This window comes from Poecilia formosa, unplaced genomic scaffold (genome assembly GCF_000485575.1).
Source record: "Poecilia formosa unplaced genomic scaffold, Poecilia_formosa-5.1.2 Scaffold142, whole genome shotgun sequence".
Taxonomy (NCBI): domain Eukaryota; kingdom Metazoa; phylum Chordata; class Actinopteri; order Cyprinodontiformes; family Poeciliidae; genus Poecilia; species Poecilia formosa.
The window spans coordinates 1210398-1236756 of record NW_006800081.1 but is presented as its reverse complement, the minus strand read 5'-3'; the positions used below and the strand labels follow the sequence as shown (position 1 = coordinate 1236756).

The following is a 26359-nucleotide window of genomic DNA, read 5'->3' as shown; positions in this document are numbered from 1 at the left end:
AATGAAAGTGACCTTTTTCCTCCGCGGCCCCTTTTTCATTAGCAAGGCCAGAGTTCATCTCCCGAGGCTGGTCGTCTGTCCGATCCGAGGAGGCAAACGGTTGAGGAAGCAGGCACAAGAACAGGAGACATAAAGCTCAGAGGGGGAAGGGAGGCAACATGCATTAGTTAGCACTCGCTTAATGTATGCTCAGCTGGTCTTTGAGACAGATTTTTAATGAGCTTCAGCGCACATTGCATCACAAGCTCCAGAGGCACCGGGATTTCGTAAAGATCTTGCCATGAAAGTGTAGAAACGTTATACCGATAACCTTTCCTACCGCCTAATGTTTTTCTCCCCTTCCTTTCTGCTCTGTGTTTTCTATTATGTCTTCCAAACACAGATGTGACCGGCAGAAGTGAATGAAAGGAAAAGAATCAGCCAGCGTCCCTCTCCTCCTCCCTATCCCCTTCACCCCGGCCTCTTGCACATGAAAGAGGCCGCGCAACGCGAATGGACGGCCGGCGGGGTGTGTGCTATGCGAGGGCCCCAAACCCAGACACAACACAACACACACAGCTCGGCAGGCCACCGCAGCTGGGCTGGAATGTGACCTGCTTCAGACTTTAATGCCAGACAAGAGCCCGAGTGTGTGAGTGTTACACACAAGAGCAAAGGAGGAGGACATGGATGGAAGTATGTCTTAAAAGAGCGCTAAGGCAAATCGGCAAACTGCTTGAATTCCCTTCAGCTGAGGACTGACGCTACAAAAAATGAAGAGCACAGAGAGATATTCAGAAATCATCTTTATTTATTTACTAATATTGGCTATAAAGGACAAAAAAAAATGCTCTGTAAGTAATTAGATTCATATTCATCTGTACTGCATATATCCATTTAACAAGGTCCTAAGATAGAGATAAAGAAAAATAAATATGACATAAACAAGTCCATAAACATATTCAGTGTTGTAAATGAAACACAGTGATTCCACAAAAAAATGGAACCCAAGAGCTTATTTGTTTCTGGCAGACAAACTGAGGCTTTGTATTGCATTATTGTGATCTCAAAGGGGTAGCTAAGGAATTTTAATGCGAGGTTCTGTTAAGCAGTTATAAAAAGTAAACAATTTATCTGCATTATAAGCTCCTCTGACATCTTCAGTTTGTGTAAGCTCCGGATTAGTTGACTCCAGAGGCTGAGCAAATGATATTTAGTCCCAAATGGGCCCCCAAAAAACATGGACTTCTACCAGCGTAAAACAACTCAGGTCACAGACTCAATAAAAAGGAACTTACAGTGACTGCTGTACCTTTAAGTCACTATCAGGTACGTAATAGACAGTTTAAATGAGAGCTATTTCTATTCAACTTTATACTGCTACACTATTCCATAATTTAACTACTTGTGTTATAGAGTAGCATAAACGGCAACAATGCTTTTGAATGAGCTGATGTGTTCAGCCTCTGAGGCTAACTAGGCAGAATGAAGGTAAGGGTTTCTGACCAATACAAATGTGGATATGAATTAAAGGTTAACTAAGTAGTGCTTACATAAACTGCAGCGATTCTTCTGTAATTTTATTTTCTATAATTTTACATCAGAATTGCTTTAAGGCAGTAGAAGTCCAGGTTGGTGTTAGCCTATCTCAGACTGGCATTAGCTTTGGCCTTCAGGCTTAACTAATCAAGTTTTCTACCAAGTGAAGGCGTATATTGAGTGATCTACTGAATATAAGATATTAATTACTTATGACTTTTTCTTTTCTTTTTATCAAGACCTCACTTCAAAACTACTTGACATTCCCTTTAAGTTAATATTTAGTCCATTTGGTGAAGAAGTTAGGAGCAGTAATTATCTTGCCTTTCTGAACTCCCTCATATTGAATGAAATTCTAGTCTCACAAATTTGCTAGCAATTTGTAAAAATATTATATAATTAATTCTCAAACCGTATTTATCTACAGCAGGTAAGATCATCACTCCTCTTAAAATCTCCTGAGCACCCAAGCTATCCCTTTAAGAGCTAAAGACAGCTGACACACAGTACGAACAGTACAAAACACCCATCAAAACAAAAGGCATATAATAATTGTATGAAAATAGTACTAACTGAATAATGTTAGTGCATAAAATATATGATTTGTTAGGGTAAAATATTAAATATTTTTCTCAGAGTAAATACATTTTGAAAACAGTTTTCTAAGATCTTTTGAGAAGAGTAGGAACAAGGCGGGAAAATAAAAAAAAACAAAAAAAACTGGCTGTCAGACAGACTGTTGAGGTCACAGGAGTTTAAAGCAATCTGAAAACAAACACAAAGGAGCTGTATTGCTGGCCTGATATTAGGTTGAAGAGAAATCTTTGAGGAAATCGCAGGTTTTCTTCTGGACAACCTCGCGCAGCTTTCGGATTCTGCGAGTGCTGGAGGAGCCAACAAAACTGTCGGGCTGCAGGACGGCCATCCCGTTGTGCACGTCCCCCATAATGATCAGCTGTCCGTCGGATATGGTGATGTTAGGGCAGGGGCAGTTCCAGTCGATGTTCAGAAGGGTGACTTCCAGAGGTTCCTTGCCGAAGAACCTTAGGCCCATCTTCTCATCCTTCAAGATCTCCTCCACGGTCACCAATGCATGCCCTGACTCTTGCTCTTCTGTCAGCTCGGTCATGCGCCCAAGGATCACAAAGTCACTCTTGCAGAAGCTGGAGACCATTTTGCCTCGAGGCTTGCACACTTTGCAGTTGTGGTTCTTCGGAAAGGGGCACATCTCTTCGCAGGCCTCTTTAGATTCAAAGTTGTTCTCGTTGCCGCCACAGCCTCCATAAACAAAGGACTGGCACTTTTTCAGGGTGCTGCTGTACGCCCAGCGAGGCTCATATGCCTTGCAAGGACCCTGTAGGCTTGGTAGGCTGCAGGGGGCCGCCAGCTCCCCCCCACAGGACAGCATGCACACTTCGTAGGTGTCAAAGTGGTTTAGGTTTTTATTGCACTGGCTGTAGGTAAAGGTGAAGCAGTTGTTCCTCTTTGGCTCGTAGTACCAGCTGATGCTTTCCTCTCCACAGTCGTCTGTGTCGGGACTCTTGAGGCATTCGGCTGCTGGGAACGGGAGGTTGGTGTTGTTCCCCTCCGCACTTTTGCCTCTCGGTTCTTTCTTGATCACGGCCAGGGGGAAGTGTGACGACACGCTTCCCCCGACGTTTCTCGCTGTGCATGTGTAGATTCCGGCATCTTGAAGTTGGGTGTTGTAGATGACCAGCTGGCCAATGTTGGTCACCACAACGTTACCTTGTACGTGATTGGGTCTCATTATCACATTATCCTTGCCTTTCAGTTGTTTCTCCCAGGTGATTTCTGGCTGTGGCTTCCCTGACGCCTCGCACAAGAAGCTGGCCGTCTCACCCACAAACACAATCTGTTTGATGGGTGAGTTGTGTATGGCAGGAAGCTGAATGTCAGTTGGGATGGTGGTCTGAAGGGCGGTAGTGGGATGTAATGTGGTCTCCACGGGGATTGGACTTGTGTTTGGCCAGGACAGGTGATACCTGTAGGTAGATAAAATGAGATAGTGAGTCAGTGATAAATGGCAAGGAATATATGCACTACTTCTACAGTGCCTAGCAAAAATCTTGATCTTTGTGTTTTGTGGCAGTCAGTTTTTTGGATCTGGAGCTTTATGACATGACATGAGATGTTCAAATCTTGTGTCGGTGTTTCATAAACTAATCCTACATTAATGTTCTACAAATATTTATCTGAAGCTCCCCTTTGCGGGACAATAAATGCTGCTGTTTCTATTATCACAGTTCTGTATGGTTTCTTTATTATACATTTCAAAATTAGTTAACTTAAATTTAGCTCTTTATCATAGGAAATTAGATATTTTCTGAGGGTCACATGCTGATGGTTATTGTCGTTGGCAGGAGGGATTTCCTATAAGAGGTATGTGTTGCAGGACACCTGAGGAAGCCTCTGACTGAAGCCACTGTGTTGTTGCATGACTTTGTTGTGATGTAATTTTCCCCACATGCCTTCCAGGCTTTCACAAAACAGCTGAATTACAATCAGAGTAAATTACACACAGCTGGGCTTTATTAATACATTACGTGATTTATGTTGGTTAACCAGATTTTATTTTGGTGCAACACAATCCTTCCACACTTTTCACATTTTTATTTGCAAACTTTTTGAAAACTACTTTTATAACCTTTTTGTTGTTCTGTCACATAACATCCCAACATACAACTTTTTTTTTTAAAATGTAATGTGACAAAATGTGAAGAAGTTAAAAGTGGTAAGAAAGGTTTTTGCGAGACACTGTAAAAAGTCAAGAAATAAAATTACTTAGACTTCGATGGCAGAAGCAAAAGACGTTTACCTCACGAATCAGGCAAATAAATGTCTAAAATACTTAACATGTTACCTGCAGGTGACCTCAGTGATTGAGACACCCTTGGAGCAGGCCTCTGCGTCCATGTAGCACTTGTTATAATAAGTCATGCCGTCAGACGCACACGTGAAGTGGGGCTCCCGCTCACAGCGGTCTCTGCACTTACAAACAGGCTGGCCGTCCCAGATGTCGCACTCGGAGCCTTGCTGGGTGCACATGAACTTGTCGCAGGTGGCGCCCTTTGGCATGCCAATGGGGCCCTTGTTGCCCTTGACGTCTATATAGCGTGCCGCCACACAGCTCTTGTTGCCGCAAACGTTAGGGCAGCACTTCTCGAATGGCTCACAGTCCTGAGGTTAGGGAAGGAAAACATGGGGTTTGGACACTGATAACGATGTGGGAAAAATCATTGAAATAATTTATCTTATTGCAGTGGTGTAATGCTATGCTAAATAATTCTTTCTTTCGAAGGAAGGAAAGAAGGGAAACAAAGAAAGAAAGAAAAAACAAAGAGAAACTGAAAAAGAAAGTTATGTGGTTAGCTATGTGGAAGAGTAGGGTGCACAAAATGTCTTGAAGAGGGACTTTTTTCCCCCACTCAATAAATGTGCTCAAATTAGAGACGTCAATTAATGAGGAGGATGCTGTAAATATGTGTAAATTAAATAAGATTTATCACATTGTCATGTTTGATTAATCCAAATCAGTGTTTTCAGAAACTGGGGTCATCAGTCCATTACTTTAATTCTATTTTAACTATTTTAACAATGAAACAGGGCTCATTTTGGAAACGACGCACAGTAATTTAGCATCTAATAACAGCATGGTTGAATTAAAACGATAAAAAAAATAATAATAATAATAATTTGAAATGTTTTATTGTTTATTTTATCAGAATATGGAAGAGATGCGCGCAGCGTAGTTTGTGATTCAGGTTTTCTACTACAATCTTAAAAGACTTTCAACTCGTTCTCACTATGCCGATTATTTAGCACAATTATTTTACTCTTAACATGTTAGGTGTGCGCTCACCTGGTCGGACTCACACTCCCGCATGCAGGTGCTCATCGCGTCCACCCAAAGGTTGGGGTTCAGGTCATTGGGACACAGACCTGCGTGAGAGTACACCACCTTCGCCGCGGACATCATAGGCATCGCTGTCACCCGGCAGTTCGTATGCAGGAGTACAGTCCAGGAATGTCCAAGAACAAACCAAATCCATCGGGGAAACAGCATCCACCACATCTCGATAGAGACGGGGGTGGGAGGTAAGGGGGGGAAATCAAAAATGCTGGAAGTTTAACAAAAGTGCAACGTTGATTAAAGTCTTCAAGCTGCCAGAAATGTCATTAATTAATCTCAAAAACCACTCAGATGTATTGGATCGTATAGCGAGCGTCCCGGATTGGGTCCCGAGCCGCAGAGTTTTCAGGTTCTGCTGTCGCTCCACGCTTTGCAGGAAGGGTTCGGTTTGAGGCTGACGGTGGCTGTGCGAACCCCCCTCAAGCTAATGGCTACATGAATTACAGTGGCCTGTCTGCTCGCACAGCAAACCCCCAGCTGCGTTACAGTCATGATCAACTTAATTAAAAAAAAAAAAAAAAAGTTTGCTGTTTCATGAAGAACTGGCCAGACACCTGCGGCAGCCTTAACCCTTAGCTGGCAAAGTCGGTGGAAGGTGGAGGATTATTTTTACTCTAAGGGTCTCAAAATGTTACATGAAACTAGTCATAAACTAAGAATTTATGAGTTTAAAAAAAGATTTGAAATATATTAAATTGAAAATGGGTTCATTTTAGATTTCTTTTATAATGACACACTTGCATAACAATAGACTCATTATATATTTTTTATTTTTAATTGCATGCTCAATGAATTACTTAAACAAGTACCCTGCGGAATCTCTCAAGAGCATCTGATTATTTTATATGCTTTACGCTGTGCAGTTTCATATTTAGTTTGGCCGTCTAAGCAAGATATCTCCAGTAGATGACGCCAAATTCACTCCACTTTGTAAGATTTTGATTGATTTCTGCATTTTTATAGAATCGTAGTTTAATTTTAAACACGACTGCAAGCAGATACAGTGGATAATCTCTCTGATTTGAACGCCCTAAACTCTATGTGATGCTATTTTTCACCTCTGACTTCAAAAAGCAATCAAACCAACAAACCATTAAGCACACATTTGTACAGACATGTACAAGTAGATGGTATTTATGGGAAGAAATTAGTGTCAAACTACTTACAGTATCGACCGGCCTAATGAAGAAATTTTGAAATAATAAGTACTTTGAATAAGTAGGGACTCTATAGAAGTGGTGAAAAACTTGACCACAGTATCATATATCATGACAACAAGTTGCACATGATGGAAAATTGAAAAAAAAAAAAAAATCTTGCTCTGTCATGTTCATAAGAGCTGCAACATTTTGTTTGTTGCAGCCCTTATGAACATGAGTCTATTGAGCAGCTGCATGACATACAAAGCAGCGCTCAATCGGCTTTTACGCTGTCAGTGATTTCCATATTACTTTTTTTTACAGCAAGGGTAAGATTTTTGGCACTAATAGCTTCTCATACAGAGTAACAAACTTGCACATGCAAACAGAAAGAAGAAACACTTTAATTTAGAGTGTAGCTGCAGTTTACAGCTGGAGGGTAAACTGCAGCTACACTCCAGCTGCAGTTTATTTCCTCGAAAATAAAATATGTTGTTAATAGTTGTCCTATCTTAACTCTGAGAAGGCAATACTGCAGTCAACAATGGAGTACTATAGACACCATCTGCTGATAGCACAATATTGACATGCAAGAAGTCACAAGTAGTGCAGACAGCTTGAAGTCATGCTGCGAATAAAAGCAATTCCTGGAAGAGAAGGCTTCAAAACAAACAGCTGGTGTGAATGCTTCAGCTTGTTTAAAACAGAAAGAAAAATTAGTTTGCAATTACTTTCAAACATTGTTTGAAAGTAATATAAAATATTTTTTTTCTATATTGTAAAAAAAAAAGATATTTGCTCTCTTACAGATTTCTGCTGTTTTTTTTTTTGTTTTTTTTTGTCAAACATAAATATTTCAGACCATTTAGAAATGTTTTTACATCAGACAGACAGGATTATCTGAGTAAATACAAAAAGCATATCATTAAAAAAAAAACCAAAGTTATCCAAGCCAACCTGGAATCACACAGCATAATTAGACAAAAACTGTTTAATTACTGCTGGGCCTGTATGAATCAAGAATTAATCTAAAAACAATGAGATGAGGAATTAGGTTATTGACAAATGTCAGTCTAGAAAGTAATTTCCAACACTAGTTTTAATAGTCAACAAGACATTTGGAAAATGATCTGTCAAGACAAAAGAGGAACTTTATGGAAGTTGATTGATACATCTGTAAAACTTGCTGTGAGTGACTGAAACTTGAATTCTGCTCGAGTCTTGAAGGACAGCGAGTCCCTGTGGTCGGGGATAGACAACAGACGGAAAGACGAAAGGTTTAGGAGAGGCGTGGATAAAGTTAGACATAAATTGCTTTAAGTTTAAAGACCTGTGATTTTAAACAGGTTGTTTGTGCTCAAAACATTTCCAGTGTGCAAAAAAAAAAAAAAAAGAAAAAAAATTAAAACCTCAGACAAAGTGTCTGGTAAAACTGCAACAGCAGAAGTTTGTAAATGGATGGAGAATTTCTCCCATGGATGGCTCTCTATGGTAATGTTTTAAACCTTAATACTTGTTATTGTGGTGCATGCAGGGTGCAGTCGGAGATATGGATATTATGCTTCCCAAGCCGGACCCCTGCTGCTTCTAATGAGGCCCGGAGATCTTCAGGCCAAACCCAGCGGTCTCTGTCTGGTCTCTGTTGTCTGTGAGGGAATTCACATGTAAACAGGCGAGACATCTCCGGACATTTAAAGGAAAAGTGGGATCATCAGCCATGAGGCCAAAATCTGTTTATCTAGCTGCTGATATGCATTAGTGACAGGGATTCCGTTATAGGAAAGTGGAACTGCTCACAAATATACAAGTTCAATTGGTTGCAAATGTGCAAACACAGTCAAGCTGTGTTTTCACTGTCTACTCACCCACTTGTTCCCCCCACCTCTCCCGTTAGGCCCCCCACCCTTAACCTTCACCCCTCAAGACCCTGCATTCCCAGCATTGTCAACACTGAGGCTACAGGGCATGTAGCATATTGAATCAAGCTACATGCGGGACCCCTCGTGGGGGCCGCTCTACCAGCCTTCAGTCATGTATTGTCTGCAATTAGACCTTGACTTTGACCTTCACCGTGTCTGTGAGCAATCGTAGCTCAGACGGTGAGTCTATGCGGGGTTTAGTACAGTTTTGTAAAGAGGAATGAGCGAAATGAGGATTTCTCACTTTTTTTTTTTTTTAAACCACAAACTATAATGTATTTTATTTGTTGTTTGTTCCCAAAAGTATTTTTGGGATATACTTTTTGATCTGTTAGAGAATGACGCTTAGTGACAGAGAAATGAATTTGCGACTAATGCTGCCTGACCATGTAGATCCACTGCTTCTACTCCCTGTGCTGGATGTCTAGATGTCTATTATAGGTGCATTCTAATTTCAAAACAAAGGAGAGGGGCACATCCAGCCACAGCACGGCTGCGCCTAGACATCCAACAGAAACACACCAAGGCCAGAAGACTGGCCATGCGTAGCGTCGTCCTTTGTATGAAGTCGCAGTACTTGCGACCCTCTGTGTAGATTTTGTAATATTTGTCCTCTGCACATTGCATCACCTGGACATCTGGTCACCACGTGAACACCAATGTCTTCATTTCACAGATACAGCAGTGACGACGTGGCCGTAAAGTAGGTGCTGTTTGTGTTCTTTAAGTCGGACAGGGAACACAACAAAGCCTCATGTTCTGCAAGATCATTACAGGGTCACACAACAGTGGGTTGTTGTGCAGATGCATGTGACGACTGACTGAACATGCAGGGCACCCTGCAGCTGGAAGGTGGTGCAATTCCTGCAATTCAACAAACTCTTCTAAAATGCTCAGGTTTTCAAAATAATTATGAGCACTGTAGCTTAACATTAGCCTGCTGCGTCTATTCCCAACCCAGTTATTGTGTGTTTAGCATTATTACTCTGTTGTAGCAAAAATGAACCCTCTGATGCAAAGCATCACCCTACTATAAAACAGAAGAACTTAAAATATTAAGTAAACTACCTGGTCTAAATCTCATAAATGCGTCATTTCTACAATTTCAGACGAAATCAACAATCAGCTGGTTGAGACTTGAACACAATGGGTGTGCTAACAGAATAATAGTGCAAAACATGAATAGAAATGTTAATTTGTTGCTTTCTTTTAAACTGGTGTGATTAAATTTGACACTTTGTGGATTAAAAAAATACACTATACAAATAGTACTTTGGCACCAAAATATTCCAAATCTCTATATTTAAATGTTTAGCTATTAATTGAAGTTTCTCAGTTGTTTGAAAATCTGACACAGATCATTATCAATATCTATATAGTTGATACATTAAAAAATATTCTGAGCTTGATTATTGTCAGATTGAACAAGGTAACTTTGAAAATTCCAGCAGTGCTGCTGAAGTTATGTTGTCGGGAATTACTCAAATAAAAAATGGTCAATCTTCTGTCTGAATGAAAAGGAAAACAAGAAAAGAAAAACATAAAATACAGTCCATTTAAAATAAAGGATGAGGAAAACAGATTGTTTCATTTACCATGCTTTATCAAAGAACAGTTAAAGGTTTCCAGAACAAAATCACAATTTTAACAGTGCCTATTTATTAGATTATTTGTACATGTATACAGGTCCTACTGTATATAAAAATATCAGACTCTGGATGCATAGGTTAATTCCAACTGTGTTGTTTTTTTGAAATAATGTGCAACCAACAAGCACAACATAGGCATCCCCTTTTCACAAAGTCAAATTTTCTTAAAAAATAAAACAAAAGCAAACTTCACTTAGCATACATTGTTTCAGTTCACAATGTCTGCTTTGTTATTTCAAGCTCCAGCTTCTCGCGCGTGGCATAACTTCTCATAATGTCGTCCCTCTCTTCTTACTGAAACACGTTCCTCTTCCATTGCACTTTAACAAAAGCATTTCGGGTCTTTCGGTGATGAACTCCTGCACAACTGCAGATTTTTTTGACACAAAACAAACAAACAAACAAACAAAAAAAAACCCGGCCAAGCTGGTAAACAATACACACAAACACTACCTAAAACCCAAATTAAAACAAAGAGTTAGAGGCTCAAGTAGATTCAGAGAATTAAACTCTCACCACAAGGTAAGATGCTGATTGTAAGACATGTTTAGTGTCCATTTGCTGAACTTTAAACAGGAGCCCCAGTAACACGTTAACATAGGCAGCGTAAACAAATCCGCTAACTAACACAAGTGTATGTCTTTAGAGTAAATATGTTTTTTCCTCAGTGTTCAAGATATTCTTCAAGTCAAATTCAAAGTGAACTTTTTAAATTGTCAAGCTAGAAAAAGTGTCAAAGGCAAATATGTTAGATCTGAAATAATGATTCAAAAAGAGGACCAGAGTGGCTTTGAACAGATATTTATATTATGCGTAGTCCTCAACAAGAGCAAAGAATATCATGGCCAAGTTCCAAGAGAAAACTAAATCTGTATGTTTTCCTTTAGCATTTGTGAGAAAACAAACATGAAAACAAAGCTACATTCTCCTCTAAAGCAGTGATAGATTTGTTAGTGACATTATCATCTTTGCTGGCTAGTTCGGTTTATTTCTTTCTTTTTTGGTCTCAATTCTAAATCGACACTAAAATTGACAGAAACTGAAAAATATTTAACACAAGGCAGGATTTAAACATTTTAAGTTGAAACCTCATACACATTTGCTTTGCCACCAGAATGCAAGATGTGGCTCTGCTCTGAAAACTGAAGTATGATTCTGGCTGCTGAACATAAACCAGTAGCAGCAATGTAGTGTTATGTTAAGAAACAACAACAAAAAAAAATAAAAAAAACAGCTCCGGTGTTATTCCTTCACCACAGTGTACAGCTGAATTATTTCAAAAGCGGGAAATAAGTTTTCTTTAAATCATCTCTGAGGGGATGCAGATGAAAATATACTTGAGGCCAATAAATGTACTACTCCTAATTAAGTGAGATAAACTTTGCTTTCATTTGGCTAATAACAGATATCGTCTGTGAGAAGACACTATGGTTTATGCAAAGAGCATGTGTGCACAACCAAGACTATCGGATATGACTGTAGCTCATTCTGTCAGAAGTTGCTGTGTGGTCCACAGTGCTGCAGCTCATCAGGCATGGTGGTCTGATGATGATCTTATGTTAATCCTTCCTGATGTCCTCTTGGCCAGTTTTCCACATTAAAAACTTGTCCTTATAAGGCGATCGCAGAATCCAGCCCGTTAGGAAGACAAGCCAACGTCCCCCTCTGTTGACCCACTTACACCTTGGCACAAAGGGCAGTGGGGGGGCATGATAAAGGGGAAAAAAAGAGGGGTCAAATACGTTGCACATATTCAAGGATACCATGCATCAGCTTTCACCTGGAACTGATTCGGGTACACTAAAGCAGCAGCAGCAGCAGGCCCAGAAGAGGACAGGAGGAGGACAATAGCTACAGTTGTACAAACAAATCCCAGCTGGAATATTGGTCAAACATCAAAGCTGGAACAAAGGAGCCGGGCAGGGCGACTATCTGAGGTTGCTCGAGGGAAGCTACAGAAGCCCGTCGTCGTCAGGGAGACCTCTGGGTCTGGGTTTGCTTCAGTAAGTGAGGCGAGAGGCCTTCATGTTGTAGCAGGGCCTGTCTGTCAGGCTCCCCGTACCAGAGAACAGGGACAGGCCTTCTGCTTTCTCCAGCACAACCTCCAGCTCCTGGAAGTCCTGCAGCCGAGCCACGTCCTTGTCCTGAACAGGAAGGACAAATCGGTTGAAATAAGGAAGTTGCTGCCTTATAAAAACACCAGTGCATTAATGACAATGTTGTCTTGAGAAAGGTTGGTGTAAGTTTCTCAACTATGAGCTGCCAACCTTGAAAAAAACAACGACCTTAGATTAGGACAATTTAAGTGTTTAAGGAGAGTAAAAAAGTTTTGAAATTAAGGTTGAGTTACTGCGGTAATATTACTAATGTAATAGACTTTTAGGAAGCTTGCCTGTGGTTCTGTCTTTTACAATTGGATTTAAAAATACTACCTTTATCAAGCAATGTTCAGAAGAAATGGTTGACTTTTTAATCACATAATTTCAATTAGGGCTAAAACAATTAACTGTGGTGAATCGATTATTGAAATAATTGTCAACTAATTTAGTAATCTGTTAATGGATACCTGGAGTAAAAAGACTCAAAATGAATGTCCCACTTTGTAAAAGAAGAACACATTCAGTCTTAAATTGTACAAAAGTTCTATAAGGTTTGCATTTAAAATATATTTAAGAAAACTGATAAAAATGTTATACCCAGAACTCAGGTGGTATAATTTTAGATTCACCTGGTTCAATTTTTTTGAAGTCCTATTAAAAACCTTTTGCTACCCAATTATTATCCAGAAATGAATCAACAAATTAGCTTAACACCATACTGATGCTAAGACAAGTAGAAAGGGTTAAGCTTTTCACATGCCGATGTTAGAAATATGTTTTTAGCTATAGATGGATGCTTTGCTACAAACAACCAAACGTTCAATAATGGAATGCTATTAATGCATTTCAGCCAATAAAATGTGTATTTTCTTATTTTAATGTATTTCTAATATTGTATAAAAAAAGTCTTAAAAGATTAAATGAAAAATCTGCAGAATTTTTTTTTATTCAATCAATCAACAGAATAATCAATTGCTAAAATAATTATTAGTTGCAGCCCTAAGTTAAATACACTTCGATTTGCAGACAGAATTTTTCTTTAACAATACATGTATAGCAACGCATGAGGACATGATCCGCAGCACAGCACGTCTCTGTCGGCTGTACCTTTCTTAACATGGTGTTTGGCAGCTTGCGGATCTTCTCCACATGTTCAGCGCTGATGTCCAGCTCGCGGCAGCAGACTCTCAGGAGGGAACGGTAGGTGAGCTCCTGACGATCCAGTTCTACTTCGATGAAGTCGTTCTCCCGTGCATTTGGGTTCTGGATTCGAACCTTCAGAACCAACTCTAAAAGAAAAGAGCGAGCGATACCTCCTTATTACATGCAGAATATGGCTTATTTAACAGACACAATGGGATCTCAGGATTACTGAGTCACCAGTTTATTATCGTCGTGTAATAAAACAAAGCGACCTTGTCGGACCAGATAAACTTCTCTGCATATTTGTTTCTATGGTAGGGGTCAAAGGTCACATTAGGTGATGTTACACCCACTTAGAGCCTTTTCTGCTTCAGCAAGTTGGATGCTGCTGATTCAGTATTTTGTTCATATAAAGACGAAACAACAAACAAGTAGTAGCTTAACCCACCTTGTACATTAACAGGAAAGGTGCTGGTGAAAAAGAAAGGCTGAAACGCTGGCATGGGCCCATTGGCCTGGTTGTAGCTCAGCTGCTGTGGAATAGACTGCTGCCGGCTCATGGTGGGGTTCGCGCCGGCCACCGGAGCCTGAACCTGTGTGCCGCCGCCGCCACCGCCGCCGGTCAAGCTTGGGCGCGGCGAGGCCAGCGGAGGCGAGCTCACAGTACCGTTGTGGGCCACCATGTGGGAGTAGTCGGCATGGTTGACCAGGTGAGGCTCCACCGAGAGGTCAATAGGCACCGTGTGGTTCACAACAGTGTGGCTGTGGGACGAGGCCATGCTGGCCGACACGCCGTTTTGCTCAGGCACAGGAATGAATTCAGCGGCTGGAGGTTGGCTGTGATTGACGACGGGGTTTGGTGAAGGGGCGGGCCCGTCACACACCATGCTCTGGGGTTTCTGGAGCTCGTCGGTGGAGGACAGTGAGGCCGAATCGCTCTGCGTGTCTTCGGTGTAATCTCTAGAGCCGTTCTGTGTGAGGGGCTGGATTTGGAGGATCTCTGACTTATTGTCCATCTTGGAATACATGAAGGGAGGGTTGGAGAGGTAATTTGGGATGATTGGTAACTCAGGCTCCTTCACCTCAGGCACTTCCTCCACCTCAACTATGGAAGTGCACAGACAATCATTATTTATTAAAGGGTTGGCATAATGACAAAGATGATACTTTAATAGACATATTTATTCAAATAATGGCATGGGGTTTAACTGAACATAGCAAAACTGGAACATGATAAGAGCAAGAAGAACATAAAAAAAGATATAACCTCCCAAGAGTCTCTTGATCTCTGGTTTAGATGTAAGCTGAGAGGCGAGCTCCTCTTTAGCCGTGAGGATTTCTTTGTCCGCTCCACAACTGAGTAAGTAGGACACGATGTGCTTATGGTTCCTCTTGCAAGCCCAGTGCAGGCATGTCCTGGTGGAAGAAATCGAAAAGCAAAACTGCTTATTCCATCCGTTCATGCTCTGCAGCTTCTTTGTTAAACAATCTAAGAAAAATATGTCTACATTTATCATTTAAAAACAAACAGGCTGCTGTTAGACCATGAAACCTGAAAATCTAATATATCCAGATGGTGCAGTGTAGACGAGCTATCTCTAAACTGAAACTAAAAGCGTCACGTTTAATTAAACAACAACAAAAAAAAGCTTGCATTGTAATGCCAACCATTCTTTCCCATCTGGAAAGAATTCATTAACTCGAGGTATTTTTAGCATTATGCTATACAAAAATCTAAGATAAATATTATACATTTTCTTTCAAGTAAAATTTCCTAATCCTTTGGGATTATTGGTAAACATTGTGTAGTTTACCAGAGGTGTTTGAGAACGCTCTATAATTTGATCATTTATATTGTAACACAATAATGGGAGCGACATTTTTGGTAAACTTTTTGTTTTGCACAATAAGTTGTTTCATTTAGAATTTGGTCATCAGAACCTTTTTTTTTAAACTGTAATACAGCTTCTCAGACAATTGGGAAAATTCAGAGGATCAAGTAAAAATAAATAAATAAAACTTAACAAAGAAATGCTAATGTTATGGCCACACTCTTGGCTATTGACTGCTGTCACAAAGGTTCACTCCTAAAGAAGCTGGTTGGTAGTAGTGTGATAAAAAAGGTGCACAAACGGGGATATTCGAGGGTTTAGGGGGAGATTTACAAGACTTGCACTGCTGCAGGGGTTTCAAGAACCACCACACACAGACGTATCCAGGATACGAGCTTCAGCTGTGGCATCCCTTGCGTCAAGTCTCTCACACACACACACACACACACACACATGTCTTATCAGGACTAAAGAGCTGTAATTTACTGTAGCTAATAAATTTTAATCTACCCTGATTAAGGTGCAGTGTGAATTATGTAAGTGTGAGAGGTCACCACAATACCCACTGTTAAATAGATACAAATCTGTAGTACATGAGAACATTGTCCTACATGTTTCAAAAATGTCCTCCCTGAGACACTCCCACATGTGCCAGCTTGGTAACTAAAAAGTTACTGCGAACACTGCTTATGTAATTGTCTGATTATATGAGAAAGTAACTTCTACGTTTCTATTATCTGTAATCTATAACAACTGCAATTAAAAGAAAAACAAATGCTAGCAATAGGATTCCGTCTAATAAATATTTTAAATGAATTTGAACATTTTTCATTTTAATTGCTGAAATAAAATTTGAAATCTAATTTATTGAAATGCACCTGATACCATATTCGATCCAGAGTCTTTATAGAATGGGTGTCCACCTCCAGCTCTCAAGAACCAGTTTAACATGCGGCTCTCCTTTAACTCAATCTCAACATGTCAAAGTTCTGCAGAGGCCTGGTAATGAGCCATTTTTTTTTTTTTTGATTCAGGTGGGTTGAACCAGAGAGAAAACATAAATGACACCAGCCCCACTTGAACATGCTATCCTTTTGGATCCGTTGTGATAGTTTTACTGTAGAAAATAATATATTTGAAGTCATGCATCCTTATAAAAGCAACACTGGGATCCAGAGTGATAAAGGGCATTTCGACAGACTCGGAGCTCTACGGGTCGGAGAAGCAAAAGGGGCAAGGCTTACTGGTTAACAGGCTTAGTCTAATAGGATAACGCTGACCATATTTTATCCCTACAACGACGCACTTGGCTCAGTGACTCCTACGAGGGTTTCAATTGGTGGAGCTAAGCACAAAAAAAGTCAGTCACAAACTGTGGTAATTTACTAGAAACACTTACCACCCGTTGATCTCGTTCTGTGAATTAACATTCACCCCGCTCTCCACCAGCGACCGCACTTCATCGATATCCCCGATGGCAGACGCTTCTCTCAGTCGCTCCTGTAATTCTTTATCCAACGAAGTCGTGGACATTTTGGCACAAGCAGCTAGCGGAGTGAGACCATAGGACGGCAAAAGTGGCTCGCCAATAATATGGTCTTACACTGTGTTCGCTAGTAATGTCCGCACAGGTCCCGCTGAGAGACTGGTCAGCTAACCGGCTAACCTTACCTACTAATGGCTAGCTTGACAGGGGATGCTAGCTTGTGACAACAAATAGCTTCGGCTAACGTAACTTCGTTTTGAAGAGTACTTCAAATCCTCAGACTGGAGTTAAACCCTCAACATTCAAATATGGTGTTAGTTCATGTCATACTACCAATGACTGTACCCTGCCCGGGTCATTCAGACAGTAGTGACGGTGTCCTGTCAGTCTCAAACACCCACCGCCTGTTCGTCGAGTCGGAGGGGTTAGGATGTGACAACATTATGCACCCAGGTATTTGGTTCCACTTTCTCATATTTTAGCTCAACTTACTGTTGTTACATTAATCTTTATTGATATTTTTCACAACTTTGTCTGGTTAACAAATAAATCCGATCTTTAAAAAAAAACAAAAAACAAAAAAAAAACGAGTTAAATTAGCCTATTAAAACTACACGTGTATATGTATCTTTTTAATGCATTATTTATATATATAAAAAAACTGTGAATTATTTTTAAACGAATGCCTACAGCATTCACACTAATAAAACACATGTAAATAAATATTACGGATTATTGTAATGTTTATTACAATCTAATATAGGTAAATGACTATTGCATCTCCAAAATGTGACCACTAGAGGGAAATAAATATCCACATGCCAGGGCAGCCGCTACCCTAGATCTGATATAACATAATCAGGTTTTGTTGTTGTTGTTGTTGTTCTTTGATAATTAGAAACAGTAAGAGACGATCATTCCTGTTCATTAGCATCTAGAATAACTATGAAAAGCCTTGCATAAGCTACATTTAATTTTCCTATGAGATCAATAAAGTGTGATTGACAGTCAACCAATTACTATCAATTTTTCCAGGGCACAAACTTAAAAATGTAGGCTATGTATTGTGATGATAAACTTAGTAGAGGCAATATGAAATGTAAAAAATGCTAACCTTTTTGAAGGTGCACTAAAGAGTAAACACTAACTACCAAATACTCAAGCTAACCAGTCAAGGCCATAATTTTGATATAGAATAGATAAAGAAGGGTATAATTTGATCATTTACTTTACAAACGAAACCCTTATTTTAAGGCGAAACTGACCCAAAGTCATGCCACAGCAATTAATTAAGATTTAAGTCTGAACTTTGACAAGGTCATTTTTAAAATTTTTTAAAGTCTTTTCATATTTGTCCTAACATGAACACAAAGTTAATAAATTAACTATATGTTCTTTAAGTTCTAAATGAGTCATTGAATTGAAATGTTTGTAGATTCCAAAGCCCTGTAACATTTTAGAGTCTGATATGTCATTGAATTTTTTCCTCATCTCTTCCGCAGTTTTGTTTGCCTATATGATGTTGCTTTTTGATGTATTTTAGCCTATTTTATGTTTTCAGAAAGGTTTTATGATCTCTTGATTGATTCTACAAATCAGACAGTATTCAGGTTCAGTCAGTTCCATTCATGCTGTAAACAGCTTACCTTATTTGGTTCATTGTTGACGTTGAAACAAGCAAATATGGTAAGCTGTGTTCTCTAAACTGGACTTGAAGTTTCAAAATTACATTTTGTGTGTACTCTTGTCATGGTTTCATATGCTCTGAAACATTAAGTATAAAAGCAATAATAATCATAGAAGAAAAAATCTGTAAGATGCAAAATAAATAAATAAATAAATAAATAATTGCACAGTTTATAAGACATTTGCTCACAACAGTGGGACCATGCGTGGGACTTCACTGAACTCTGCATCCGTTTTTGCATCCGGTTCAGACTGACCTTTTCATAGACAAGCCGTGAGCGGGCGTTGTTGCTTGCTACAGCGTCTGCCATTTTGGTTAGAAATACTTAGCGTTGTATTTGGAATAAATAGGCTCCTCGGGATACACAGCGGTACTCCAGGAGAAGGCACCGCAGTTCTATCAAAATGCTGTCTGCAGCCCAGTTACTCGATGAGTTAATGGGCAGAGACAGAAACTTGGCCCCTGATGAGAAGCGCTCCAACGTGCGATGGGATGACGAGAGCGTAAGTTAGCATGTAGCTAACCTTAGCTTCGAAAATGTGATGAGCTAACATTTTTTTAGGCAATGCGTGATGTCTAGCATCATGTCTTATATGGTTTGGGACTCGACTGGCTTCTTCATCTGGGATTTTCGCTTTAAGTTTAATTTAAAACGTTTTTTTCTAATTAGGTCTTAGGAGACACTGCGGTATAGGTACGCATGTTAGCGGTTTTAACGTGAAATTGCTAACGGTTAAGCTAGGCTAGGCCAGTGGATCACAATGAAGGATGGCAACGCTCTCGTTAAAACAAGGTTTTTAAAGCCTCAAGGCACCCGAGAGATACTTTTAAATGTGTCATAATCAAGTTTTGTCAGATTAGACACTTTTCTCAAATATGTGCTCTTCGAATAAGTAACTTTAAGTCTTATGTCTTGAAAGAAATTTCTAAGTGTTAAGATCACGTGTGGGTTTAAAATGAGAGCTACCGCTAAAGTTTGTTGGTAGTTTGTTTCCCTCGTTTTACACTGAAACCAGTGAGAAGTTGTTATCCAAGTCACAGAAAATGTTTGGTATGTTGCTCTAAAACCTCAAACAAAAATGTGTTTAGTTTTTCAGATGTTAAAATGAACTGGCTTGTTACGGTGTTTTATTCAAATAACCAAATTAGTTATATGTTTTATAAAAAATATATATATATATTATAAAAAAAAAAAATCAGTGACTGAGATTGTTATGCCAGGAAATAAAAAGAATATATGTATTTTTTTTAATTCTGATTTGTTTTTGCTACATGGATATTTCACATCTCTAAATTATAGATGTAGTTTATTTGAAAATAAATCTACACTTCAAGCTAATTTTGGCACATTAGTGTTGCATCACTTTAATTAAAAATGGATAACAAATCATTTTATACATTTTGTATTTTAAAGAAGCCAAATAAAGTTGCATTTTTAAGGCAGTGGTGCGGGTTTTAGCATAATCAAGCAATTGGAGCAAAAAAGGGAAGACGCAGACTAGTTCCTTTTCCGACCTAAAGAATCTGCTGATTCTTATTTTCTTTAATATGGTCAGAGGAAAATATAGTATTATTGTTGGTGACATTTGATGCAAAAACACTGACATCTGAATTGATTTGGAGTAAAGTTGACTTTATTTTTGTTTGTGTATTGAATTATACTAATCAAAAGTGTGCACTTCTCCTTCCGTGTGCTTGCACTGATTATGCTTAAGAGATGTCCGAAATAGTTTTCGACTTGAATGAATGAAAACCTCGATTTTCAGAGTTTTACAATTCTTCATGAATAGTTCTTAGAATATAAACTTAAGGGGGGGAAAAAAAAAAAAGTTTTATATTTCTGTTTTTCTCTTTAGGTTTGTCGATACTATCTGTGTGGCTTCTGCCCAGCGGAGCTGTTCACAAACACACGCTCTGACTTGGGTAAGGGCCTAAAGAAAGAATAATAATAATAATTGAATACTGTAATAATGTAGTGTAATGAGGCATTTCTGTTTTGTTCCAGGTCCTTGTGAGAAAATCCATGATGAAAATCTAAGGAAACTGTAAGTTCTGCTGAAGATTTTAGTATTTTTTATTTATTTATTTATTTTTTCCAGTTGGGTGTTTTGACCTGATAAACTTCTTTCTTCCCACAGGTACGAGAAAAGTTCTCGGTTTATGAAAGAAGGCTACGAGCGAGAATTCCTGCGGTATCTGCAGTCTCTCCTGGCGGAAGTGGAGCGGCGGATTCGTAGAGGACATGCTCGACTTGCGCTCTCCCAAGCTCAGCAAAATGCAGGGGTTTGTAATTTTATCATAATTTTTTTTTTCACACAAATATGCAGTTTTACCTACTGTGGAAAAAAAAACCCCACGGGAAAACAAATTCACTGTTTGCATGAGATATTGCGGTTTTATTCCCTCAGGGCCCGGGTCCATCTGGAAAGAATGAAGAGAAAGTTAAAGTTCTGACAGAGAAGATAGAAGACCTGGTTTTACAGGTTTGCAACTAATTTGTTGATAAAATTGAATTGTAATAGATTACCAAGATTTCCTGTTTTCTCAGCTAATAAACTGCAACATGGGTTTTCTCTTCCTCAGATTGAGGAACTGGGGTCGGAGGGCCGTGTGGAGGAGGCTCAGGGAATGATGAAGCTGGTGGAGCAGCTGAAGGAGGAGAGGGAGATGCTGAGCTCCACCCCCTCGGTGAGTCAGCTAACACCAGCTAATCGGCCTACCGATGCAGCTCAAGATAGTAGGTGTTGCTTGTGTAACACCGTTTGTTTCCAAACAAGAGTTTATCCTACGATGTGCTGAAATACATCAATCCAAAACGAATTACGTTTTTATTAATTATGGGGTAAAACTAATATTTTGCTCTTTTTTTTTCTTCTTTTTTTCTTTTTTAAGACTATTGAGAGCTTTGCTGCTCAGGAGAAACAGATGGAGGTGTGTGAGGTGTGTGGGGCCTTCCTCATCGTGGGTGACGCACAGTCCCGGGTGGATGATCACTTAATGGGCAAACAACACATGGGCTATGCTAAGATAAAGTCTACTGTAGAGGAGCTTAAGGTAACATTATGAAATGCCTAAGAGAAGTAATTTGGATGCTTTTGGTTTCGACTTTCACCCAATTGGGAATTTGTGTCCTCAGGAAAAACTCCGACGTCGCTCTGAGGACCCTCCAGGCGAGAGCCCCACTGTCAAACGGGACCGAGAAGAGCGAGAGCGCGAGAGGGAGGAGCGGGAGAAGAAGCGCAAAGAGGAGGAAGAGAAGGAGAAGGAGAAGGAGCGGGAAAAGGAGAAGGAACGGGAGAAAGAGAGAGAGCGGGAGCGCGAGAGGGAGCGAGACAGGGAAAGGGAGCGAGAGCGGGACCGCGACAGACGGGCCAGGCGAAGCCACTCCAACAGCCGCCACTCCAGCCGAACGTCGGAGAAGAGGCGCAGCAGATCCCGCGACCGCCGGCGGTCTAGAAGCCGAGACCGGGACAGGGAACGGAAGCGCAGCAGGTATGGTCGATTATTTACTTTTTTTCTTCTTCTTTTTCTCTATATCTACAATCAGCTAAGAAATGGGATTAACATTTTCAGTTGGATGAATTATTTCACTCTTATAAAAAGATATTTAGCATCATGAAAAGGATTTTAGAACAATACTTTTGACCGTTTCCCCCCAACAACAGACTTTAAACTATAATAAAATTAGAATTTACAGAAAATCTGAAAACTGGCGTGACGAAATCAGTTAACGTTTGCCATCTCAAAGCAAGAACATTGTAGGAAGACTTGCTTACATTACGTGCTTCGATATGTCTCACTTCAAATTGAGTGTGTAAAAATCAGTTTTTCTTCAACTCGTTCTCCCTCTTTCTTCAGGAGTCGTGACAGAGAGAGGAGGCGCAGTCGCGAGCGATCCGACAGAAAACGTCGCTCCCGCAGCCGCGACAAGAGGAGGTCGCGTAGCTCAGAGCGCAAGTCCCACCGCCATCGCAGCCGGAGCCGCAGCAAGGACAGAGACAGAGAAAGAGACAAGGACAAGGATAGAGACAGAAACAGAGACAAAGGAAGGGACAAAGACAAAGAGCGGTCATCAAAAGAAAAAGGTAGGAACCTGTTTTCCTCAGCTCAAAAAGCACCAGACTGAAGATTTTTGTCATCCAGTTCTTGGTAGAAAGAGAAAAACGATAAATCCTGCAAACAGAAATAATTGAGCTAGTTTTAATCCATCATGCAATTAAACATCTGTAAAGATCAAAAATGGCTTATTGGAGTCTGAGCTTGTGCTAATTCCCCCAGAAGAATAATTAAACTTATGGAAGAGATAGAAAGCTGGTAGAGACTTAAGCCCAGTGGTAATAAAAATCCTACTTTTCAGGTTTACATTTGTGAGCAAAAAAAAAAAAGTATATATATTTTCACTTCTACTTGTGCGTTATGTTCTACTTTGTTTTGGCCTGAATAACAGGCTTTTTCAGCGAGTTTGTTTCAGACTGTAATAATTGGTCAACCGCTGAATATCTGTACCGTTTTGTCAGACCGTAAGGCGACAGAGGAGAAGAGCAGCTCAAAGAAAGAAAGCGACGCGGCCACCGTTAAGGCTTCGTCGGAGCCGGAACCGATGCAGACCGAGGCTGCCGCCTCCTCCTCCCCCCCTCTGCTTAACGGCCAGCAAGAGCTCCTCCAATCTGAAGGTGACACTCAGTCCAATTAAAACTGATCTGATAGGACCTCAGATCAGGCTCAGGTAAGTGCGTCCTCCTCTTCACTCCCCCTGGCTCTCGACCTTCCCTCTCACACTCTCTCCCCTTTCCTTCAGCCGTCCTACCTCCCTTCCACCCCTCCCTCTCTGCCCCTTCCGTTTCCCACGCTGTTTGTTTCAGTTCAATGCCTATGATTTTGTTTTCCTTTCCTTTTTTTTTTTTTGTCGTATGTACTATATGCAAATATCTTTATCCTGTTTTTGATTAGTGCATCGTAAGTATGCACTGAAGATGAAGGACTAGGCCCGATGAATGAGAAGAAAGTAGAAAACATTCACACAAAGCCAAGAGGGAAAGGCCAGTGTAGCCCTGAGCAAACATGCCCAGAGGTACCCCTCGTTTTGTATCGGTTTTTGATCCTTGCAGATGTTTAATTTCACTCTGTGGAAGAAATGACAGATCCAGTCAAATTTCTCTAGCTGTATATACATGTTTTTACCTTTTTTTTATTATTATTATTATTATTATTACTTTTCATTACATTTTTTTCTTACTCTGAAACAGGAAAACATAGTAATTGCTGTTTTGTCCATTCAGGGAGGAAATTAAGTGGCTGTGTTTTCTACATGTTCAGATTTTACCTTTGGGAGTTTGCCCATTTTCCAGCTTACTGTGCCTGATAATGCCATGCACTGTGTTTTTTTTTTTTTTTTTTTTTTGGGGGGTACGGGGGGGGGGGGTATAGCATCTGAGGGGGGGGTCTTAACAACACTAACTGGAGGTGTAGGGTTTATCGGATGAATTGCAGCTGACTTCTATACCTCACACAGCGTTGGTGTTGTGAGCGAGACCCACATGAGAAAAAGGGCAAATTAAAAATCTTGGATACTCTCTGACTGTCAAACTGTGCAGGTACTCACCCCAGGTACTCCTTTCTCTACCCACATCCATTTCTGAATGCTGTTGCCTGTTTAAAAAAAAAACAAAAAAAAAACAACTAGCTACTTCTTTTAGAACATGTATCCATCGTGTGTATATTTTTAATTGTCTGATTTGCTGCTGTATTTGGTAACACGTTGGGGGAAGAAGAGTTATTTGAATGAATAATCTGAGACGACCTTCATGTCCTTTTGCCATTGGCTGAAATTGCCACAGACGTGTCCGCAGTATTATTATTATTATGCTCAAATTCTCCAACATGTCAGGCGTATTTCCACTTTGGCGAAAGGAATATTATATAGGTTTGTCTTTAAAATAATGCTAAGTTTTTATAAATGTAAAGCAGGTGAAATATACCAAAGTAGCCAAATGTATTCAAAACCTGCAGTGTTTATGCAAGAAATCTAAACTGTTATTTGGTTTATAGTTTAATGGGACCATCTTTTTTTTTCTTCTTTTTTTTTTTCCCCACCAAAAAAAACAAACAAAACAAATTACCATATTTGAGCAGCAGATAAACATTTGCCTGCGTAGCTTGTTGTCTTTGCTACAAGCCCATGTCGTGGGACCCTTGCTAACGTTGTTTGTTGTGGCCGTTTTGCTCTGCAGGGGAAGCTGGAATGTCTTGAGGAGGAAGAAACTGAAGAGCACGCCCACCTTTACCCTGAACCTGACTTCGCTGCTTACAAACAAGGTGAACCACAGATGTGTAGGGGGTTATTTAATAAATAACCATGAAATGATATATCTCAATGAGGAGAGAGGGTTAATACTTTGATTTTAGTTTTTTGTTTTGTTTAATTGGCTGGATAAAAGGCAGTTGTGGTTCATCTCGTATTCATCTGATTCACTGGTAATAGATGAAAGCCAGATATCACGTGGAAAGTGTAGAAAAAGTTCTTAATGGGCTTTTTTTTTTTGTTTTGTTTTGTTGAAAATCTTTACACGTCCTATGTTTCTTGGCATTTAGTGGAAATTGAATAAAAACAGTGCTCGTGGTTTGTACTCATTTTGTCAGGTTCTACTTCTTCTCCTGACCTCTTTTTTTTTTTTTAAAAAAAAAAAACCTCAATTAAAAGCGTATGTACAATGTAAGATCCTTGACAGGGAGTGTTTCTTTCCTCCTCCACTTTGAGCTCATGGCTATTGCTCTTGTCCCATAAATGTAAAATATTTTGATTTTAATTCTCATCTGAAGCTCTTCATTATTAAAGATTTGTTTAAATTTTGCCTTGCTTTTAATGTACATGTTGTCATGTTAAATTAAAAGGTAAAATCTCGTCTTGTTTTTTTTTTTTGGGAGGGAGATTTTTTTTCTTTGTGATGAGTTCTATATTTGATAGATGTTTTGAAATATGCTTGGTAAGACAGGAAAAGAATACAAATGTGGCGATACGCCAAGTGCATCCGGTACCACTACCAGCAGTAAGCAGACCCAATTACTTGAAGGTGAAGAAGCTGATGAAGAAGACTGGTTCAAGAAATGAATGAGCATAATGGACAACTTTGGGCATCCTCTTTCAATAAAACGGTACGTTTCCAGTCAGAGGCTTCACCAGGGCCGCTGCAACACCGACTGCTACAGGAGGTCAATTTGCCCACTGCCATCACCATCCTTGAGGAACCTTGGATAACAGGGGTTGCAACATTTAATTTCACTTTTGGATTTATAAAGCATTTTACAATTGAAATTAACATTTGGTCAATTTCAACGAGTCCTTTTAAGTTTGCTGAATCTTCCAACTAATGGATTTAAAAGGGTTGTGAGATTTTATTTATTTATTTTTTTTGCTTTAATTTGTTGGTTTTATCTAGCAACAGTGATGCAAACCTCTATGTTTTAGTATAATGTGGTATCGTATGTAAACATACAACTTAGGCTATCCTAAAAACTCGAGATCAATCTGATTTTCAGCAAGATAAAAATCCTCAGCAGGCAACCAGGATGGTTTAATTTTGGAAAATGTGTGCATTTCTTTACACCGTTAACCATATAAACTAGTCTTTCCACTAATTTCAGCATTCTGGTTATGTTGTGATTAATTACAATCATTTCTGAAAATATTTGAATTCAGGAGTGACTAGTAGAACAGACCACAAACCCAGCTGTCATGACTTCTTCAAAAATGATGGCCATAATTAAAGTTCAATCTGACATTCATCCTGTTCCAAAACAGGCATTAAACAGATAACCAAGTTTTTTTTGTCTCTTAATGGCTCATTCCAGACAATGCTGAGCATATATTTTGTTAAGCCTAACTAAGGTAAATGTGTAAAACCACTTGCAGAGAGCTCTGTCTTTATTTTTAATAGAAAAAAAAAACATGCTGATGTG

The 26359-nt window shown here is 39.6% G+C and overlaps 3 protein-coding genes and 1 long non-coding RNA gene across 7 annotated transcripts; 2 read left to right on the top strand and 2 right to left on the bottom strand.

Moving 5' to 3' along the window:
* Positions 1-771: 771 nt before the first annotated feature.
* On the bottom strand, positions 772-5924 carry wfikkn2a (info WAP, follistatin/kazal, immunoglobulin, kunitz and netrin domain containing 2a). Of its 2 annotated transcripts, XR_001663457.1 has the most exons (4): positions 5399-5924; positions 4400-4716; positions 1579-3521; positions 772-1480 (listed from the first exon to the last, which is right to left on the bottom strand). XR_001663457.1 is itself a non-coding variant. In XM_007562903.2 (3 exons), the coding sequence occupies exons 1-3, from the start codon at positions 5609-5611 to the stop codon at positions 2324-2326; spliced, it is 1728 nt and encodes a 575-aa protein (XP_007562965.1). In that variant the 5' UTR covers positions 5612-5924; the 3' UTR covers positions 772-2323. The 2 variants fall into 2 exon arrangements, 1 of the variants encoding a protein (XP_007562965.1); XM_007562903.2 differs by having other exon boundaries at positions 772-3521.
* Positions 2873-11358, top strand: LOC107837456 (uncharacterized). Its single transcript, XR_001663458.1, has 3 exons — positions 2873-2883; positions 10123-10128; positions 10955-11358. It is a non-coding gene; the product is annotated as an uncharacterized LOC107837456 (long non-coding RNA).
* ankrd40 (ankyrin repeat domain 40) lies at positions 11153-17194 on the bottom strand. 2 transcript variants are annotated; one of them, XM_007562902.2, is made up of 6 exons: positions 16630-17194; positions 14666-14814; positions 13847-14503; positions 13363-13544; positions 12219-12300; positions 11153-11839 (listed from the first exon to the last, which is right to left on the bottom strand). In XM_007562902.2, exons 1-6 carry the CDS (start codon positions 16761-16763, stop codon positions 11796-11798), a joined length of 1248 nt encoding a protein of 415 aa, XP_007562964.1. In that variant the 5' UTR covers positions 16764-17194; the 3' UTR covers positions 11153-11795. The 2 variants fall into 2 exon arrangements, with proteins under 2 accessions (XP_007562964.1, XP_007562963.1); XM_007562901.2 differs by having other exon boundaries at positions 11153-12300; positions 16630-17191.
* A 1613-nt stretch (positions 17195-18807) lies between these two features.
* luc7l3 (LUC7-like 3 pre-mRNA splicing factor) lies at positions 18808-25304 on the top strand. Of its 2 annotated transcripts, XM_007562900.2 has the most exons (11): positions 18808-18906; positions 20260-20326; positions 20409-20448; positions 20542-20686; positions 20812-20886; positions 20987-21091; positions 21296-21457; positions 21540-21895; positions 22262-22488; positions 22921-23129; positions 24634-25304. In XM_007562900.2, the coding sequence occupies exons 1-10, from the start codon at positions 18808-18810 to the stop codon at positions 23094-23096; spliced, it is 1452 nt and encodes a 483-aa protein (XP_007562962.1). In that variant the 3' UTR covers positions 23097-23129; positions 24634-25304. The 2 variants fall into 2 exon arrangements, with proteins under 2 accessions (XP_007562962.1, XP_016532339.1); XM_016676853.1 differs by having other exon boundaries at positions 22921-25304.
* Positions 25305-26359: the final 1055 nt, after the last annotated feature.